The sequence below is a fragment of the Takifugu flavidus genome, chromosome 21 (assembly GCF_003711565.1).
Source record: "Takifugu flavidus isolate HTHZ2018 chromosome 21, ASM371156v2, whole genome shotgun sequence".
Lineage (NCBI taxonomy): Eukaryota > Metazoa > Chordata > Actinopteri > Tetraodontiformes > Tetraodontidae > Takifugu > Takifugu flavidus.
The window spans coordinates 10,554,939-10,575,553 of NC_079540.1; the positions used below are offsets into that span (position 1 = coordinate 10,554,939).

The following is a 20,615-nucleotide window of genomic DNA, read 5'->3' on the forward strand; positions in this document are numbered from 1 at the left end:
ACACTAACACGCACACACACATTGGTGTGTAATAAAGACATGGGCCTTTAACAGGGCTTTTTCTGATGCTAAATGTTGTATTTATTTGCCACAAACACATTGGATTCAAGTTCATTAATCTGCCTTGATGCTCTTTAAATCAGGGCTCAAACAGCAGTGTTGATGTTTTGGTTCTAAAGTCTTTAAAAATCTGCATTTGGAGTCGTCACCATCATCTCAGGATTCTCCTTTGGATTCCCGTTTGAATGTTTTTCTTTCCTCATTGTCTAATTCACCAAATGCAGCAGCCCATCTGGAAACGTCACGTATTTTAGAGATGTTTCCTTCTGTCAACAGCTATTTAACCTGGAAACATTACGGTGATGGATTAATGAGGGTTTATTCTATATATGAATGTAAGTTTTGTAGGTCACATCAGTGAAGCATGAGTTCGGACACGTCGACACGATTGTCCACATTTGTCCTCACCTGTCCTCTGTCATCCCTCACATTACATGTTTTTGTCTCCTGAATCATGATGACCAGAGTTGGTGACTCCAGTCACATGACGTGGACCGAGTCAGAGATTCACACATGGTTGAAACCAGTGAGGAGCTGGACCCTAAAAAGATCGATTCTGGACTCGTGAGCAAACTGGATGCTGCTAAAGCAGGAAGTCAGATGATCTTCTAACAGGGAGAGAAGCTGGAGAAGGGAGAGAGGTGGGAGAGGCAGAAAGAGTGGGAGAGGCTCTGGGGGCCTTGTGGATCAGCACGAGTACTTTAAAAATAAGCTGTTAGCACAAACCTTTTATACTGTGATAGAGGTCAGAGCCAGGTCAAAGGTCACTCCAGGATCCCTCACAGATGAACTACAGGCTACAGAGATGGTCCTCCAGAGTCATGAGATCAGATAACCTGTTCCTGAAGAGTTCAGGACCAAACATGATCACCTCGGATTGCTCTGACAGGAGGTTCGACTGTTTCCTGTGAATCAGTCAAACGCCATCAGGACTGTGGATAATCAGCAATGTCGCACCTTTCTGCTGCTCTCAGACACAAAAGCCTGCTTGGATTTCTCCTTTATTCAGTCTCAACAGCCAACAGGTTAAAGGAGTGAAACAATGAAATTGGGTAGGGTTAACCCTCCTAGACAGGGTGGCTAGCTGGGCTAGGTAGGTTAGCTCTGGCTAGGTGGGTTAACGCTGGCTAGCTGGGATAGGTGGGTTAGCCATGGCTAGCTGAGCTAGGGAGGGTTACCCCTGGCTAGCTGGGCTAGGTAGGTTAGCCATGGCTAGCTGGGCTAGCCCTGGCTAGGTGGGTTAACCCTGGCTAGCTGGGCTAGGTGGGTTAGCTCTGGCTAGGTGGGTTAACCCATAAATGATGAGATGGATCCGTTTGTGCCGACTGAACACATTTAAAAATGATAGAACCTCCTGTCGTTCTTCAACCCTGCACTCGTCTTTCATTGGTCCAAGAAGAGAGAAAGCTGCTGCTTTGAGAACACCCTTCCACAGCCGTCAGCTTGTTGTCCTCCAGAATATCCTTCTGCTCCTGCAGCCGTTCAGATCACACAGACAGGGACTGGACCGGCTCACTTTTATGTTTATATAGATTATCTGGATGGCTTCCGTGATCTCCACATGTGATGTTACTGAAAATACTGGCAATGTGAGAAGGTGCAGCAGGCCTCCACAGATATTCAGACATTTTACATCAAACGACTATTTACAGAGTCTAAAACGCTTTTGGTGACCAACCTGGGTTCAAATCCTGGGCAGTGATGTTACAGATGAAGCACGTTAACAGTTAGTGTTAATACAACACGGGAACCTGCAGCTAATTAATGTTGGACACGAGTTCTTCACATCCTCAGATGACGTCAGCTGTGTCCGTTCCAGTGTCCTCGCACAGGCTGAAAGTTCAGGGGGCCTCACTTGTTCACCTGCCAGATGATGATGACCAGTAAGACCAGAGCAACGGAACACACCAGAGCAAGAATACACATCCTCCTGCGGGACTTTTGCTGGAAGAGAAGAAACGAGAGATGATGATGAGCGAAGGGCTGCATCGAACTCAGAAGGTGCTGCTGATCCACCTGGTAGTAGGACGCCCTCTGGAGCTGCTCCGTCCCTCGTTCCACATGAACTTCAGCGTTTTCCACATTTGCCTCAATGCTGTCTGAACGAGCAGAGCAAGAAGGTGTCAGGTATCGGGAGAAGACCCGGCACCCTAACCCAACCCAGAGAGAACCAGATCCAAACAGGCCAGAACAGGAGCCACGACCTAATGAACCAGGCCCTCAATCATCTCATCACCTTCTTCTATCCAGGCACACGACATTTAAGAGAGTGATCAGCCATAATCTGCTCTGAACAGGCACACATGTCATTTCTTAATTATTTCAGAGGTTCTTGTCAAAGATGATGTGGCTACGTCCTGTTCAGGCTCTGTGGAGACGGTCCTGACAGGAGGAGGCACCATGACCAAGCTGAAGTCAGAGCTGCGTTTCTGACGTGCTGGAAGTTCACCCACCAATCATCTCTCCCTGATCATGGATCATCACTGCCAGGTCCTTGAAGATCTGGTTCACGTCCATGATGTCCGACTGAAAAGAAAGAGACATTTTTACAAACACGGATGTTTGTAGCTGAGCTTCCATCAGAATGATGTCAGGACATCTGTGGCATGAAGGTTGAAGACAGAGGCCACAGATACAGACACAGGAGCTCCCTGCAGATGAGTGGAGCTCACGTCTTCTCCCTCCTCTGTTGGAAGGTGTGAGGACATAAATGTGGTGCCTGTCTGCACCCTCTGAAGCTGGGTGTGTTCTTCTGTCCACCAGGAGCTCACACACATCCAGGCTCCGTGTGTTTGACGGCAGCCATCACAGAAGGTTTAATATGCTGCATCTCAGCTGTTGTGGAGTGGAGAAGAACCCACCTCCAGCTGCCTGATGTTAGTCTCTCTCTCCTTGATGAGCTCCAGGTCCTCCTCGGTGATGGACACCTCCTCCGACTGAGCGCTCATCTGGCCCCAGTCCTCCTGGCTACACACAGGGACCAGAGACACAAAGGTCATTATTCAGACACACACGCATCCTTGGACGTGGACATAATACATAACCTAGCTACTGACCCAGACCATCACAACTAACCCAGACCATGAGTGAACTTACTTATCAAATGAAACCAGCTTTTCATCCTGAAAACTGTCGTCAGCCTAAAGAAGAGCAGACAGATTTTAGTCAGACAGAACTTAAAGAGTGGTCACGCCTGCGGTCTGGATGCTGAGCTCACCGACAGACGGGAGCCACCTCTGGCTCTGGCTACAGTCTCCTTCTCCTTCTCTGCTGCACGTCGTTGAACTGCTTGGAAGTTGTTGAGAGCTGCTGAAAAATCACTCATCAGTCGATCCCTCTGGATCTTCTGCTGCCTCTGAGCAACAGACACCGGGAGATGGAGAGACAAACCAACGTGGATGAGGTCAAAGTTCAGGAGTCACAACCAGCAATGACGAAACCTGGAGGAGGACGCCGTGTTTTCAGCTAGCAGAGACACATCCGGGATATTTACCTGCTGTGGAGCCGATGAGGGCAGAGGGATTGAGCCCAGCTCCTTCAGGTGCTTATTTGTTTCTTTCGCCAGCTGGTTGGTGGCATGTTGGATCTGCTGTCTGTGGACACAACAGTTGGAGACATCTCTCATAGCAATTGTCCACACAGCAGAAATCTGAGCAGCAGAAGCCTCCTCACTAAAAATATTCACAACAAAAAGCATCTTCCCTAAAGCTCTGGGGTAAAGACACATAGTTTTCATACCATCACGCTATTGCAGTTTTAAAGGATTCTATTTTAACTGTGTATTATTCTTTACAGGACTTCCTGCAGGAGATGAATAACGTATTTGTGACTGTAACTGGTGGACCAGATGAGGCAGGAAGAAGATGCATTATTGCCCTACAGGTTGTCCTGCAGGTGACTGGTGTCCTGCCTGGTTCCCAGCTGGTTCACCATACTCTTGATCTGAGCAGCTGTCAGGAGAAGGAGACACAGGTGACCTCGCATATTCCACTCAGGAGGAGTGACAGCCAATATTGTCAGGCCAATGTGATGAACATACTGTTGTGAGTGATCCTCTGGATGTTGGCGCTGCATGTCTGAAGCAGGCTCTGGAAGTCCTGTGCAGCAGCTCCACCGTAAGACATCTCGACGGTTCTCCTTTAGGAGCCTAAACACAGAAAGGGTTGTGATCAGAACATCCACTGAAGCTACGAACAGCAGTTCACCAACGTTTGGTCGTTGAGACTCACTGACGTACAAATAATGCAAACCCTTATCATTTCGTCCAAGTACATTTTAGCATATAAACAGTTTAGCCTGCTCATCCGCCATCAATAAAACCACACCAGGCAAAGGGGTGTTAAAGCAACGACAATGGCCCTTTTCATGAATTCTGTCTAACATATGTTAGCCTAACTTCATTTAAGAGGCTCTTTATAATGACCTGCTATTAGCATTCGAACTTGTTAGCTTTGCCCTTTATAACACAAACAGTTCCGAAATCTGATCATTATAAAGAAACGACCAGAAGAGGTCGATTACACAAAGACGTTTGGAGGAAATCATACTTGCGTGATCTCTTAATAAAAACAAATAAGCTTAATTTTACAGATGTTTTGCTCGACGTAGACGGATCCACTCCCAAGTATCGCGAGAGTCCCCAAACCACGTGATGTGGTAAGTACCGGCTCGTGACGTCACGGCGCATCTGAAACCAGTACGGGGTCAAACGCTCACGATCAGGGCCGCAAACCCTATAATGTTTATGCTTTTTGAGAGGACGAGTGTTTTGCCTGCGTTATTACTACAGTTTTATTGATTTACAACCAGGAGAGCGAGGTTTAAGAGATCGTCTAGATTTGCTTATATTTCACACGCACATTAACGCACATTCAAACACGATACACATTGATTTGCATACTTAGATACACACATTTATACATATTAATTACAAATATAGAAAAGGATTAACAGGTTAGCAGATTAGTGGCAAGCATAGTGAGTGAGAGCAGAAACGGTCTTGTTTTTTAAATAATAATCTGTGACCCGCAAGTCATCAGTATATTTAAAATAAAAGAAAAACGGGTAAAACATTAATATGTGTAAATATCATCTAAACATAATATACCAACTGTTTAATGGCCTTGTCTATGATTCCTGTCAAATGCTGTGTCAAAATCTGGCCAGCAGATGTCGCCAAAGGCTGGAATGCTTCGGTTATTTCCTCTTGGGTCCATTATGGCAGTTGGGGAACCAAAATACAGGCGCATTACCGCCACCTACTGGTCTGGACTGAGAAATACCGACACCAGCGTTGATAGCGGGACTTGGCAAGAATGTTTCTCTTTCTCTTCTCTAGTTGTGGTTGTGCATAAACAGCTGTCCTCTCATTTCCTTCATGCACCCCCAGGGTCTCTCCTCTATGTTGTGTCATTTAAATTAATTCAGTTCAAGTTGCCTTTGCTATAGCTACTGCTGCCGTGTATCAGTGATGTTCTATTGTTTCCAGTTTACAGAGCATGAGGGAAGGAAGACGCATATGATTTTCACCAGGATGTCATCATCGGCCTCCTACTCCCTCTGCATTACACCACAGCCTTCAGGGTTGTAAATACTTCCTTTGCCAATTTTAGTATTCTTGCCAAGTTCTCTTTTTTACTACTTACCTGTATTTTTCAAATTTCGAAACAATATTTGCAGACGTATACAAACTTAGAGGAAGCTCTGTGTCATTGCCCATGTAGCATTTGAGAAATTTCTGACAGCTTACTTTAAAGCACCTCCAAGCTGCCATATGGTAAACAGACTACATTTAGAAAAGTGTTTCTTTAGTTGCTTTTGAGGGCATTAAGTTCTTTAGATTCCAGATTTATTTTAGTCTGATTGTTAAGCCTTACAAGACCTTGTTGACTTTCTCACTTTCCAGGTTCATTGGGTCACTTTCCATTCAAGTGATTAACATATATTTAAATGCCCTTGCTTGCTTTACTTCTTCAGGATTCTCAAGAGTACCCAGAAAGTGCTGGCATCCTTCTATCGCTGCTCAGTAGAGCCCACATTGACACACTGTAGTTCACAAGCTGCACAGTGGCAAAAAGGAAAAGGCTCCAGGGGTCAGATAGTTCCTTAGAAAATCCAGAACCTCACTGTTCTGTAGCCCCAAGGAAGCCCATAATATAATTAAGACGCAAGCCACCATCTGTTCAAACTGCTGAAGATACAGGTGCATTAAACCAGAACAGACAAATGGTTCTAACCTACTGGTTATAACTGGATTAACCACTGCCACAAAACAGACTGTGCAAAAAGCAGCTTTTGGGTTGTTTTTGTTTGTTTGTTGTGTGTATTTAACATAATTTATGTCATATTTATATATCATAAGAAGAATGATGAATAAATGCCCCACCTGGCTTTTTCCTCACTTGGAAACAGAGAGCTCTGGTCTCTGGTTTCAATCATAACGAATGAATTCATTCATCCTGTATTGTGTCATCAGCTAATGTGACAATAGCGACGGCTTTCTTGGACTCTCTGACCTGAGACATATGTTTCTAAATCCCTCCTTTGCTCTTAATCCTTCACTGTGATTTAAATGATACTGCACTTTCGATGTTTATTTTCATCATCGTGAATAAATCATCTCATCAACTGCTTTACACCCTTTATCATCCGTCTATTCTTTAGTTTATCGGTCAGAAAATGCTGTAATTTTGTGGACGCTTTTCACTGATGGTGAAAACGGATTAATTGATTTTCATGGTATGACAATCCTTGGAAAATAAGAGCGGACATCTGCCATGGATGCTTGGAGGAGCGCTCCCATTGGCTGTGCCCGAAATAAACCTGCTTCATTACAGACATGACCACGCCTTCTTCCACACGGCCCCGCCCTCCTCCACCTACGACGAGCGGAAGGAAAAACCCAAAGCTATGTCTTACAGGCTGTTTCTTACTGGCTGCGTTCAGCCATTTTGTTCTTTTTACGATACGGTTAATAGAAGTGATTGTAATCATGTATGTGCCGTGGTTAAGAGAAAACATGAATGTTATTGGATGACTGGATGGATGGGTGGATGGATGGATGATGGATGGATGGATGGATGCCGGATGGATGGATGGATGGATGATGGATGATATCTATCCATCCATCGGTCTATCTGCCTGTTAAGAAAGAAAGAAAGAAAGAAAGAAAGAAAGAAAGAAAGAAAGAAGAAAGAAAGAAAGAAAGAAAGAAAGAAAGACTCGACATCGCCACATAGAGTGAGCAGACGCGCGTCTTGCGTCCCTGTCAGACCAGACTGAGGGCACAGAGGCCCCAGGACGGTCTCCGCTGGTACCCAAAGCCAGTATTGTTCCAGCAGCAGCAGCAACAGCAGCAGGAGGAGGAGGCGGAGGAGGAGGATGGTTCTGTCTGTTCTGTAGGGAACGCTGAGCTGCTTTTCTCCTGGATCATCTCAACACAACGGTGAGTGTTTCCACAGCACGCCGATCAAAGAGAATCGACTGGTTTTATCACGCTGGTTTTCACGATCAAAGCCTCTTGAACGATTCAGCGCCAACATGCAGCGCTTTAATACATCTCGGTGGGGACTTTGTTCTGATGAATTTTAGAATGGAACTGCTCTGTAGACAATGCCGGGATTACATAATGGACAGCTTCAGTCAATCAGTGCCCATTTTAGCATCATAGAACCTTATGGGCATCCAAATGTGATTATAACTGACGTGTAAATACACGAATGGGCCCGTTACTGAAATGCTTCTGTGTACAACTGAGCTTTGATGGCGTCTTTGTGTGGGGACACTGAGTGTTATTGCAGTGGACTCTTGTTTTTCTGCTGAAAAACCATCGCGGAGACTGTTGATTGCTCTCTTCGGCCCTAATATACAACTTATTTCATGCACACTATATTTATTAATAACATAGCAGCAATGTATCCCCGGATCTGCTGGTGCAGGTTCGGGGCTTCCTGGGACAGCTCACATGAGTCCCAACAGATTCTTCCTCAGAGGCTGAGCTCCGTCTCAGTTAGACTGGATAGAGAGAATCCATGAACAGAAGGTTTCGAGTCTTCCACAGCAACCATGAGCACGTCAGCGTGCTCTGATCTGAGCCACTGCAGCTCTACTGGTGTCCGGGTCATTGCCCTGCTGGGAAGTGATCTTCTGCCACAGTCTTCTAGAGCCTCTAACAGGTTTTCTGGTTGTCCTAAATTTAGCTCCGTCCACTTTCCCATCAATTCTGAGCAGCTTCCATCTCCCTGTTGGAGAAAAGCAGCCCCCCAGCATGATGCTGCTGCCACCATGTTCTAGTCTGTACAGTGTTGGGGTTCAAACACATACAGCCTTTTGCGTGTAAGCCAGAAAGTTCAATTGGGCCTCTTCTGACCAGAGAATCTCTCTCCACCTGTTTGCTGTGTCCTCTTGGGGGCTTGTGAGGAACTACTAACCCTTAGCTATGGCTTTCTTCATGCTACTCCTCCATTCAAGGCAGATTTTTTCCTTTTCCATGGTGTCTGTCCCTTCAGGGCTACATGTAAAACCAGCAGCTGTTTTGGAGCAGATCAGCCGAACAGAAACGCTTTAACATGAGTGAAATGGGATGTGAGCAGAGCCTTGATGAGTAGAGCACTGCTGCTTTGGGTCAGGACCGAGGTGGGAAACCTGTGTAAATGTGTACTGAGGGACAGGGGGGTGACCTGTGGGAGGGACGGAGGGAGGACAGAGGAGTACATTGGGAAGATGTGTGATTTGGAGCCATTGTTTTTGGTGCCGGCGGGATAATGGTCCATTATAGTGCACCGCCCCTTTTTTCTGAATGGTTCTGCAAACCTGGAAATGTATCACATCTACAGTCGCTTGACACAGAAATAACCATCCAAATAAGTTCCAGGCCTGTTCTGGGTCTCCCCCCCAGCCAATCAAAAAGTCTCTTTTTCCTCCTAAGTACTAATCCTGCATTTACAGCCTGTAATGTTGACTGTTTCACTCTCTATACATGCAGTTGCCATGACAACAGATGAGGTGGAGAACCACCAGAGGGAACAGAGGCAGCAGGCAGAATCTGACATCGAGACAAGAACAGCGGTGCCCGTGGAGGAACATCTGCAGCCTCGCAGCCGCCACTCTGGCCGCGGCCTCTCCCGCCTCTTCTCGTCCTTACTAAAGCGGCGCTCGCAGTGCGAGAGCGATGCTGGAGACAACAAGGATGAGGAGGAAACTAAAGCCCCCATTGCTGATCCTGAGCCAGAGCTGAGAGCCGAGGGAGAGGCCGCCCAGGATCAGCACTCCGTGAGCAGTGCCGAGGCTCAGGTCAGTGTCTTCAGTCCAATCCTACATCGTCACAGTAAATGAGACAAAAAAGGCTCTGGAGCTGTGGTGCAACGGCAATGGTGCTCCATTAAGTGTGATGTGGAGGGAAAATGAGACACGATGGACACCCAGGACATGTCAACACGCTTCAGTCCAATTCTGCAGGGCCACAGCAGCATCATGTGGTCCAACTGCTGCTGCCCAATTCAGCCCCCGCTCAAGTCTACACACACTTAAGTTGATATATCAGCAGTTCATGTGCCAGTTGGACATGAGCTCGGCTGGAATGGTGAGAAGGGAGGAAAATTGTTTGTGGTGTGTAAAAGTCTGCCACATGACTGCTGCCCCCTCTCTTGGATCCATTACATTAAATCCATTAAACACTCTTCACTAACGAGTTAAATCAGGAAAATAAGCAGAGCCCACAGTTGCTGGGATGACAGGCTGGTCTGCCCCAGCACTGTCCCGGCTCTGTCCCCAGTTCTGCCCCAGCTCTGTCCCGGCTCTGTCCCCAGTTCTGTCCCGGCTCTGTCCCCAGCTCTGTCCCGGCTCTGTCCCAGCTCTGTCCTGGCTCTGTCCCAGCTCTGTCCCGGCTCTGTCCCCAGTTCTGTCCCGGCTCTGTTCTTAGGTCGGTCCCCAGCTCTGTCCTCAGCTCTGTCCTCAGCTCTGTCCCAGCTCTGTCCTGGCTCTGTCCTGGCTCTGTCCTCAGCTCTTCCCTTGGCTCTGTCCTCAGGTCTGTCCCCAGCTCTGTCCTCAACTCTGGTCTCAGGTCTGTCCCAGCTCTGTCCTCAACTCTGTTCTCAGGTCTGTCCCAGCTCTGTCCTCAGCTCTGTCCCAGCTCTGGCTCTGTCCTCAGGTCTTCCCTTGGCTCTGTCCTCAGGTCAGTCCCCACTTTGGTGGTGAGTGTTTACACCACACTCTTCCTGTGTTTTTCAGGTTGTCCCGGCTGAGAAAAACAACGATAACGCAGGTGAAGCTGAGCAGGGGAATGAGAGCGTCAAGGAAAAGGTGGCAGATGAGGAGCAGGAGAAGAAAGAGGAAGAACAGGAGTCTGAAGAGGCCTTTAAAAAAGAGAAGATGACGGAGGAGAAGGTCAAATCTCCCAGAGTCCCTCGTCAACCAAAGACCCTCCAGATCAAAGTTACCCTGCTGGACAACACTCTGTACGAGTGTGAGCTGGACGTAAGAACACCCACATTGTCTTCAGTCACACTCACTAAAGACTTGAGGGAGGCCAGAGTTAGAGCAGACGTCCCTCTAGAGACGCTACGAAGGCACGTCTCAGGACTGTTGCCTCCATTTCATCTTAGCTATGACGTCACTGTCCAGCTTCCATTATTCTGAGTTTCTGTGTATAAATCTGAATATTTGTGTGTGTCAGAAACATTGCAAAGGACTGGAGCTGTTCATCAAGGTGTGTGACCACCTCAACCTGTTGGAGAAAGACTATTATGGGCTGGCAATCTGGGAGACACCCGTCAGAAAGGTGAGCTGTTAGTTACAGAAGGTCCAGTCAAGCACTGATGGAACAGCAGAGCACAGGCACACACACACAAACACACACATGGACAAAAACATAAGCACACACACACACACACACTACCGTGCATATGTGCACATGTACTGATATCTACATCTGTCTCCTTAGACTTGGATGGACCTCCACAAGGAGATCCGCAGGCAGGTACCAGGTGAAGATGATGACTTGGCGCCTCTCACCAACATATTTACTGGGATTTCTCTCCTCTTCACTTTTCTAATCGCTGCCTTTTCTTTTTCAAGGTGCCGTCTGCACTTTTACCTTCAATGTGAAGTTTTACCCAGCAGATCCAGCCCAGCTGTCTGAGGACATCACCAGGTACGTGGACCTTCTGGCATGCAACAGGTGCCACAAGATCAACATCAGTTCAAAGAGGAAGCTCTACCTGTTAGCAATTAGTGTAATCAATTAAACTTCCCGTCCATGTTTCTCGATCCTCGTTTGTGTCCTGCAGGTACTACCTGTGTCTCCAGCTGAGGCAGGACATCTTGCAGGGTCACCTGCCATGCTCCTTCGTCACCCTGGCCCTGCTGGGCTCCTACGCCCTGCAGTCAGAGTTGGGCGAGTATGACCCGGAGGTTCACGGCACTGACTATGCAAAGGACATGAAGATGGCCCATGGTCAGACCAAGGAGCTGGAGGACAAAATGATGGAGCTGCACCAGACCTACAGGTTAGATCATTGCCTTCACCTGGAGTGAAATAACACAATTTAGTTTGGCTTGTTTGTGTTGCTTTTGCTGAACACGTGGCTCAAGTTCCCGTTTTCATGTTTTCTTACACTTTGCTGATGTTTCTGCTGTGGATGAAGGTCGATGACGCCGGCCCAAGCAGACCTGATGTTTCTGGAGAACGCCAAGAAACTGTCCATGTATGGCGTGGACCTCCACCCAGCCAAGGTGAGCACGATGGTCCTGTTCTGTGTTTATTAAAGAGAAATGGCTGCATTAATAATGAAATCAACAAAAAAAAGAAAATTCCACAAATGTGGGCTAATGAAGAACTGTCTGTCAGGATCTGGATGGTGTGGACATCACACTGGGGGTGTGTTCCGGTGGTCTCATGGTCTATAAAGATAAACTGCGGATCAACCGTTTTCCATGGCCCAAAGTCCTCAAGGTTTCTTACAAACGCAGCAGTTTCTTCATCAAAATAAGACCATCCGAGGTGAGAGGCTTTTCAATCGAAAGACTTCTTCTCATGCTGTAACCAGCTGTGAATGGAACCATGACTGCAGTGTGCTTCCTGTCAGGTGGAGCAGTATGAGAGCGCGATCGGTTTCAAACTGCCTAATTACAAAGCAGCCAAGAAGCTGTGGAAGGTGTGTGTGGAGCATCATGCCTTCTTTAGGTAGGTTACCTCTTCTTTTCACCTCAGTTCACGGCTGAAATTCGAATTGAGAACATGTTTTGGGTCAGGCTGACTGCTACCGAGGCCACAAATACTCCAAAGAAGTTCCTGGCGTTGGGCTCAAAGTTTCGCTACAGCGGTCGCACCCAAGCTCAGACCAGACAGGCGAGTTCTCTGATTGACCGCCCGGCTCCGCTGTTCCAGAGATCTTCCAGCAAAAGGAACACACACAGTCTGGATGGAGGTACATGTTCAGAATCTGTGTGAGTGTGTGTGTGTGTGTGTGTGTGTGTGTGTGTGTGTGTGTGTTTTTATTTTTTACTAATTTTTGATTGATTTCAATCATTCATTTCTAAGTAAATGTAATTTATGAAGCCTCAGCCATAATAGAACAGGAATCCTGAACTCCCGAGACCAACAAATGGAAGCATGGCTGCCCTCTAACAGCCATAAACCTTGAGCAGAACCCAGCTTAAATGAAAAGGAAATCCAGGTAGCACAAACACGGGTGCACAACGCTCAGTCTGGTGAATCTTGATGTTGATGACGAAGGGATGAAGGGACGTTAGCACCACCTCAATCTCTGCTAAAAGAGCTCATAAGAACAACCTGGTTGGGTGTGTCATCATAGTGTCATCATACAACACATCACAACCGTCTGGAGGTGGATGAAGTGACACCACTGCACAGCAATAAAAGCCTGACGGAGAAGCTGAGCTGAGCCCAACAGGGACCATGTGGAGAAGGTCTCTGACTTCAGATTTTGGCTCCTGTACTTGGATGATGAGCTAACCTGCCAAAAACAGCGCTGCTCAAGAAGGCAAAGCAGCAGCACCTCTCGCCAAAGAGCTGCTGGCATCCTTCTGTAGATTGGCAAACACATAGCGGGGTGATGCATCCCAGTCTGGTTTGCCAGTCTGGTAGGACGTCACTCTAGATGAGCCTATCTAGAGGGTCGCAGCACTGGAGTCGTACTGGTCCTGCCGCCACAGAAAGGTCAGCAGCATCCCGAAGGGCTCGCTCAGCAACTCACGGGTCCACCCTCAAGCAGGTGGTGCAGGACAGTAAAAGCCCAAACAGTCTGACGAGCAACACGTGTCCCGGGGCTACTGCACTACTCAGAACGCCTCTTCGCGCCAAAATGTGCAACATTTTAATTTTTTTAACAGTTTCAGTTTGATTGCTTGTCTTGCTGTTTATAACAGAAGAGCACAAAGATGTTAGCACACATGTACACATGGAGAACTGGGTCAGAACTTCACAAACTAACTGGGTCAGCGTGTTCTAACATTTGAACTTTACATCTCATGGCCACGGTGCTGGGACACCGCAGAGGTGACGCTGTGAGGGTGTTCTGAAGGTTCAGCAGACAGGCAGCAGTATAGAATAAACTGGTTTAGACCAGCTTGTTTTTTGGGCATCGAGTGTTGGCTGATGACTCTGTCTCTCTTTTCCATGTTGTAGCCATGGTGTCCACTCCCAACAACAGAACCCCCCGTCCTTTCAGTGCCCCCATCATGTCACCCTTGTCACCTGGGGAGCCAGTCCCATCACCAGTGCTCTCCGCCCTGCTGCGCTCGAACCACCGTGACAGCCCCACCCCCAAAGACCCGAGCGGTGGTGACAGGAAGGCAGAAGGCCGGGGGCAGAACCAGCCAGAGTCTGCCAAGGGTCATAACCTCCGACCACAGTCCACCTCAGAGATGAAGGTAATAATGTCTATGGGGGGGAGGGGCCTCACAGAAAGAGGACAAGAGCAAATGAACCACATGTAGTTAAGGTCATGTAAACGAAGGTGTGTGTGTGCGTGCTTGCGTGTGTGTGTGTGCTGGCAGACACTGTCCAGGAGAGAGCGGAGGCACCCCCCCTCTGTGACCACCAGCGCAGGCAAACGAGACAAAAACAGTGAGGTTTGTTTGCATGATGAACTTCTGTACATAACAGACATTAATCCCATGACTACTAGCTCAGACTACTTAGCTCGGGAGCTAGGAAGAGTCCAGAGCTCTGCCCAGTTGCCCTTAGGCAAGGCATTAAAGCGCTTATTGGGTTCAGTGTGCTCACTCTGACGCCTCTCCTCAGTGTTTGGTGACAGCACCTCAGTCTGTCACCTCAGATGAGTCTTGCTATCAGACATGTGGGTAAATGGTTTCAAAGGTGTATTTGGACATCCTGTGGTCACCTGAGCAGTCTCCTGGGACGATCTGGTGCCATCACTGTCCCAGATATGATGGGGCCGAGCCTCTGGGGATCCTGTCAGTCAGGAGAAGGATCTTCGTTCTCCTATCAATGACCTTGCTGGAGCAGCCCGGTTTACTCTGGATCCAGAACTAACCAGTTACAAGCTGAGGAGGACTGGTCCAAGTCCTCTTCTGCCAAGAACCTTCTTCTGGTCCAAGAACCTTGTGGAACTCCGTGACTAACGCCAGTCTATAAGAAGGAAACATCATGATCTGAACCAGTTTAATTCCAGTGACCTGCTCCAGGCTCTGTAACAGGATGTTCTGGTTAATTGTATCAAAGGCAGCACTGAGGTCCAGCGGAACCAGCATAGAATCCAGACCATGATCTTAAGATCTGTGAAGCTCATGTGATGATAGTATGATGACCTCAGTTTCAGACTGTCAGGTGCCCGCATTACCAGCACCTACTGAGGGACTTCAGGAATGGAGGGAAGGTTAGAAAAGTTCTGCGCCCAGAATGTGACTGAGGCCCAAATGTTTTCATTTCCAGTTAAATATGAGTCAACATTGTCAATGTGAACGATGATCTTCTTACGCAGTAACTGTGTTTTTCCTCTGATGGAGCAGCACACTCCTCAGAACAAAGCAAAGATGGAGACGGCCCGAATGAGGAAGGTCTGTGCTCTCATCAGTTCCTCATCTCCAGCTCCGGCATGATTGACACAGAGAGGCCCAGAATGTTGCCTGCACGATTCCCTCATCTTTCTTTGATGTTTGTGTCCTGTCAAGCTTCACTTGATTCATGGCTACTTTCATCATTGTCACAGCTGCACCTACTAGTCAGCAGAGCTCCCAGGACTTCTGGTGACCAGAGCTCCCAGGACTTCTGGTCAGCTGAGCTCCCAGGACTTCTGGTGACCAGAGCTCCCAGGACTTCTGGTCAGCAGAGCTCCCAGGACTTCTGGTCAGCAGAGCTCCCAGGACTTCTGGTCACCAGAGCTCCCAGGACTTCTGGTCACCAGAGCTCCCAGGACTTCTGGTCCCAGCAACAGCCAGCCGCCTTGTTGACTGTCAGAGTCTCTCAGGTTGCAGCCAGAAACCCAGATCAGTTTGTACAAAAGTAGAAGATGTAGATCCAGCTCTGGTTATGGTGCAGAGGGACACCCTGGAGTCACGCTGCCCCTCCTGTGCACCTCCAGTACTGCAGGGACATTTGCATGTGGAGCATGTTCATCCCTGTTGTTGAGGAAAGTGTTTGGATCGTTGCCCACCAACTCTTCCTGTTTCTATTCTTCACAGAAAAGAGTCAAGAAACTTGAGGGTGAAACCATCTACATCAAACACAGCAATTTAATGTTGGAGGTTGGTGTTCCACTTACTACCTGCAGGACGTTGTCTTCACTTCCTTTCACGCCTTTTTCTACAAACGTCCCAGAACATCAGTGTCTTTGTGGCCTGATTTGTTGATCCCGGTTTGATCCTTTCTCGTCAGCATGGAACTCAAACTCCAGGCTGAAGTGAAAAAGAATTTTCAGAATCTTGAACATTAACAGAAGTGAAGTGACGTCAGAATTCATTTCGTTGAAGCGCCTTTGCCAACGTCTGCTTTTTCTTCTGCTGCTGCTGTTAAAGGATCTGGATAAGACCCAGACTGAGACCATCCGACACCATAACAGCATCAGTGAGCTGAAGAGGACCTTCATGGAGTCAGTACCAGAACCTCGGCCCAGTGAGTGGGACAAGCGTCTCACCACCAACTCACCGTTTCGCACAGTGAACATCAATGACCAGCTGCAACCTGCCGTGAGTCCAAAACCACCAAGTCCACACATACACTCGAGTCTCCAACCAAGCAGGAGGCATTAGTAGTAGTAGTAATAATAATGTTATTATTGTTGTTGTTATCATTATCTTGTCACAACAACCAACAGCTGTGGTTCCTCTGAGCAGTTGTCTGGAACTCTGACTATGATCAGCCCACAAAACAGGAGAAGCGTGTCAGAAGATACTAAAGAGTCTTTAGATCATTTCCTCAGAAATGTCCGTTCTCAGGACCAGTGGAGGAATATCAGGGAGAACCAGTCAGAACCCGATTTGATCTCAGACCTCCAGGAAGATCTGGCAGACTGTGGAGTTGGGCTTCACTGTTCAACTGTTACACCTGCACAGATCCGACCTTCACAGAAGAGTCATTAGAAGAAACCATCTCCTGCATCCTCAACACAACAATCAGCCTGAGAAGTTTGATAAAGAACATCCAGACAAGTCTGATGGGCTTTAGAGACAAGTGTTGTGGAACCAGGAGGTTCTCCGAGAACTCTTTGGCTGCTGTGAGCAAAGGAACACAGAATCTGGTGAGATGAACATCTGTCCAGCTGTGAGATAGGGAGGGTCCATCATGCTTCGTGGCAACATCTCACAGATAGAATGATTGAGGAAGAATGATTCAATGAAACTCCAACAAACTGGAAGAAAGCAGAAGATCATCCGTAAAAAAAGTGGAAGAAGAAGAGAAGACGGCTTCTGTGGATGGTGATGATCCTAAACACACCTCAGATCCACCTTGGACCATCTCCAGAGGCTCCAGCTGAAGGTTTCTTGAAGGTCCTCACAATCTTCTGACCTCAACATCACTGGAATCCGTGGACAGACTCCTGAGGAGCTGCAAACATCAGAGTCCCTGGAGCTTCCTGTCTAAACTGCTCTGTCAGTCTGTCCATCACCATAGCAACACAGAGGCGTTGTCGTTGATGAGGTGTACTGATGATGCAACGGCGAGGTTGGAAGCCGCTGGTCGAGACGGGCAGGAACAGGTGATGGCATCGGAACACTGCCAACCAAAGACAGGCGTGGGAGGGGCGGGGGTGTAGGTGATGGTCCGGTAGAGAGTCCGATGGGAGTGAACGGGGGGGCAGCCCCGCCCAGCCTGGAGATGGACAAACAGGCACAGAAGGGAGGGGGAGAGGGGAACACTGGGGAGAACTCCCAACACGTTCATGCTGAGGAGCATTTTTGTCCTGAGAAGCTGACTAATGGTTGCTCTGTTCCCTCCAGTCTCCGGTGCTAAAAACGCAGACAATCACCATCTCAGATGTAACAAACTCTCTGAGAGGGATGGTCGCCTATAGAGACACCCCCCTGTGTCACTCTGAGACCAAGACCATCACCTACGAGTCAGCACAGGTGAGGAGCACATCCAGAAGACTCAACCTTGATCTTCTCTGATCACAACCTGGTCCAACCTGTCTCCCGCACGAGGCTCCGAATTTGTGGCTATTGACAAGATTTGCTATTAAAAACAGGAAATAAACAGTTTAGCAGTCTTGGCTGAATGTGTGTGACCTTGTGAGTATATTTTCCTGCTTTTCTTTTTTTAAAGCAACAATTAAGGAGTGATTCGAACATGATAACGACAGGAAAGAAAATGAAAACAAAAAATAATCTGAGCCTTTTTGGTGTTTTGACGGCAGCCTTGAACTGAAGCGTCAGGCGATGTTTCTGAGCTGAAGCAGAGCAGCTAACTGGCCCTCATGGTGGAGGTCTTTTTGGCATTATTGCATGTTTCTAGAGAGCAGATGGAGATATAGATATTAATTTTCAGTACGAACCATCAGTGTGCTTCTGTTTCAAGTTAAATGGGATGTAGATGCTAGCCTAGCCGCAGCAGGGGGGACCTTCCTGCTGAGGGTGGGCCGGCTGGAGGAGGAGATAGGGCACCAAAGGAAGCTGCTCAGTGAATCAAGCATGTGCTCCGTAGTAGAACTAGCCTGAGACGGTCCTGCGCTACCCTTGAGCATTAGCATCACGACTGTAGCCACTGAACAATTAGATGTTTTAAGGTCTTTCAGAATTTGTCTCCTCAACTTCCCGAAGTGGTCCTCCAAGACAACGTTGCTGCTAACATGCACTTTGTAAATGTAGCAGAATTCCTCTAAGTCTCTGTTGTACCTGTCACACGTGCAGTGGTCCGTTCTGTGAAATCATTTGAGATGTTGTGTCTCTCACAGCCTGTGGACGGCCCAGTAGAGAAGGATTCTGGAGTGCTGTTGAGTGCACAGACCATCACATCTGAGACCGTCAGCACCACCACCACTACCCAGATTACCAAGGTCTGCTCAGTGTTCATGTTTACCATGAAAACCTCATGGTCAGGCCAACAGAAACAGGCAGACAGGCAGACAGGCAGACAGCCGATGCAGGTTAGCAGCAATGCTGAGGTCCTGTTAGAGTTCAGCTCAGTTTATAGGAGTCAGTGATAGTTAATGCTAATAACAGTGATATTAATTATGCTTCCAGTCCACCCTCAGATAAAATCCCTTTACATAAATGGAGACGTGCACATCTTCTTTTTCCCCCTGAGGGTCTTTGAGGCAGATGGTTCTTGTCCAATGATGTTGTAACTTGACTCTTCTTGTCAGCATGGTCATGGTGCTAGTGTTGTGGTTGTTTGGTGTTTGTTCTGGTTGAAAACTAAATCCAAATGGGGGGGGGGGGGGCATACCTCGGTAGCTACCTTTATGTAGCTACTAGGGTCACGGAGAACATGCATGACGTCGTGTAGAAGGTAAATAAAACCTTGTCTGGAATAGTTTTGGAGCAAATGCCGCCGAATGTAGCAGATCAAAGTCATCTGCTTTTATTTACATTTTACACGTCCCAACGTCTTTAAATCCCGTTAGGACACAGTTAGTGATCAGTAATGCACCAGAAGCTCCTTTCGACTCGTGCCGCTCGTGGGCCAGCGTTCCATCCAAGTTTTCTCTAGAATCTTGAAAGGATGGCGAGCTCTGGCCTGGATCCTCCTTTAGCCGTTAGCACTGGTGACCCCGTCTGCAGATTAAAGTCGGAGGAGGCGGAGCTGCTGAAAATCCCGGGTGACAGAGGCGGCAGCTTCTGGGGTCACAGCAGATCTCTGCTTCAGCGTGTTCTTCACGTCTGAATGGACTTCTTGTGGAGGTGCATCCTTCCTGGGGCTGATCCTCATGTGTGACCTTCCTCTGCAGACGGTGAAAGGAGGAATCTCGGAGACACGGATTGAGAAGAGAATCGTCATAACTGGAGACACGGAAATAGATCATGACAAGGTAAAAAGGCTTCTTCTCCTTCTTCTCCTTCTTCTTTTGTCCTCAGCCCTGAAGGTGCAGCTGCCACTCTTTCATTCTCTCCTCCAGGCTTTGGCTCAGGCCATCAAGGAGGCCAAAGAGCAGCATCCAGACATGTCTGTCACCAAAGTGGTGGTGCACCAGGAAACGGAGATCACTCCAGATTGAGGGGTGAAGGGGTGAGTCCATGAACACATTCACTGCCTCCCCCTCCACAAGGCTGCTCAGATCAAAACACCTGCACTTTCATTCCTTTTCCTTCTTCTGCTCCTTTTGGGAGGAGCTCTGTAAATGTTGGAATAATTGTGTTCCTCCGCCAGAATTATTGCTGCTGTATTGAGGAGTTTTAGGGAATATCAGAGGGAGACCTGAGACCTGATCAATCTGCAATAATCTTCTGTCCCCTGTTTCCAGTTGGCCCAGTCCTCCAGTCAGTGTTCCCACTCCCACCATCCCAGCTAAACCAGCAGACAGAACTGGAGACATGGAGCGTTTTGACCTTCACCTCCATTTTGTGGAGGATCCTTGCCTGAAGCTGGACTGAAACTCCACAAGCTTTTTTAAGGACACGAAGAACACCAGAATATCCACGTTTTCTGTAGATTTTATGAAAAACCTAAAAATCAAGGGCATTTGGTCTTTATTCTACCACTTTATTTTTCTACAGTCTTTCTCACCATCATGTAGAATTGCTTGATGATTAGATGGTGAACGGTTGTTTTTGTATGGAATTAATATTCATGATAGCTGATTATGACGTTATTCAGACATATTAAGGTGTTCCAAACTACATTTATGAGGGAATGTTTTCCCTTTTGTTTGTTTTTAATGTATATAAAATGTTAAGTTTGTCATTGTGTTTATGCTTAAAATGGTGTGTTCAGTCATACTGGAATGTGATGGTCTTACTGGTGTACTTGCCTGTGTCATCAGAATAAAATCACCTTTTTCATCTTTTTCTCCGTGAGCTGACGTTTACGTTATTATTTACTCATCTTCATCATCATCATCCTCCTCCCTCCTCTCATGTTCCTGTTTCACACTGTTTCACTCATCAGATTATTTATCATGGTAAAATTAAAAGTGGAG

The 20,615-nt window shown here is 47.6% G+C and overlaps 3 protein-coding genes across 7 annotated transcripts in view; 1 reads left to right on the forward strand and 2 right to left on the reverse strand.

The window, feature by feature from the left end:
• The window catches only part of atat1 (alpha tubulin acetyltransferase 1), a 38,582-nt gene that overhangs the window by 4,460 nt on the left and 13,507 nt on the right, over positions 1-20,615 (reverse strand). The gene's annotated exons all lie outside the window — the stretch shown is intronic.
• On the reverse strand, positions 1,049-4,735 carry stx12 (syntaxin 12). Of its 2 annotated transcripts, none has more exons than XM_057019970.1 (10): positions 4,608-4,735; positions 4,100-4,207; positions 3,941-4,010; positions 3,554-3,653; positions 3,278-3,415; positions 3,157-3,200; positions 2,922-3,027; positions 2,514-2,586; positions 2,077-2,159; positions 1,049-2,004 (listed from the first exon to the last, which is right to left on the reverse strand). In XM_057019970.1, the coding sequence occupies exons 2-10, from the start codon at positions 4,182-4,184 to the stop codon at positions 1,912-1,914; spliced, it is 792 nt and encodes a 263-aa protein (XP_056875950.1). In that variant the 5' UTR covers positions 4,185-4,207; positions 4,608-4,735; the 3' UTR covers positions 1,049-1,911. The 2 variants fall into 2 exon arrangements, with proteins under 2 accessions (XP_056875950.1, XP_056875951.1); XM_057019971.1 differs by having other exon boundaries at positions 4,649-4,730.
• On the forward strand, positions 7,230-20,493 carry epb41a (erythrocyte membrane protein band 4.1a). Of its 4 annotated transcripts, XM_057019963.1 has the most exons (21): positions 7,243-7,504; positions 9,044-9,351; positions 10,288-10,533; positions 10,733-10,837; positions 11,000-11,042; positions 11,134-11,209; positions 11,346-11,564; positions 11,703-11,790; positions 11,906-12,058; positions 12,144-12,241; positions 12,310-12,485; positions 13,706-13,950; positions 14,077-14,151; positions 15,052-15,099; positions 15,724-15,786; positions 16,057-16,227; positions 17,479-17,607; positions 18,432-18,533; positions 19,428-19,508; positions 19,596-19,705; positions 19,941-20,493. In XM_057019963.1, the coding sequence occupies exons 2-20, from the start codon at positions 9,049-9,051 to the stop codon at positions 19,692-19,694; spliced, it is 2,520 nt and encodes an 839-aa protein (XP_056875943.1). In that variant the 5' UTR covers positions 7,243-7,504; positions 9,044-9,048; the 3' UTR covers positions 19,695-19,705; positions 19,941-20,493. The 4 variants fall into 4 exon arrangements, with proteins under 4 accessions (XP_056875945.1, XP_056875947.1, XP_056875944.1 ...); XM_057019965.1 differs by lacking the exon at positions 18,432-18,533 and having other exon boundaries at positions 7,230-7,504; XM_057019964.1 differs by lacking the exon at positions 15,052-15,099 and having other exon boundaries at positions 7,241-7,504.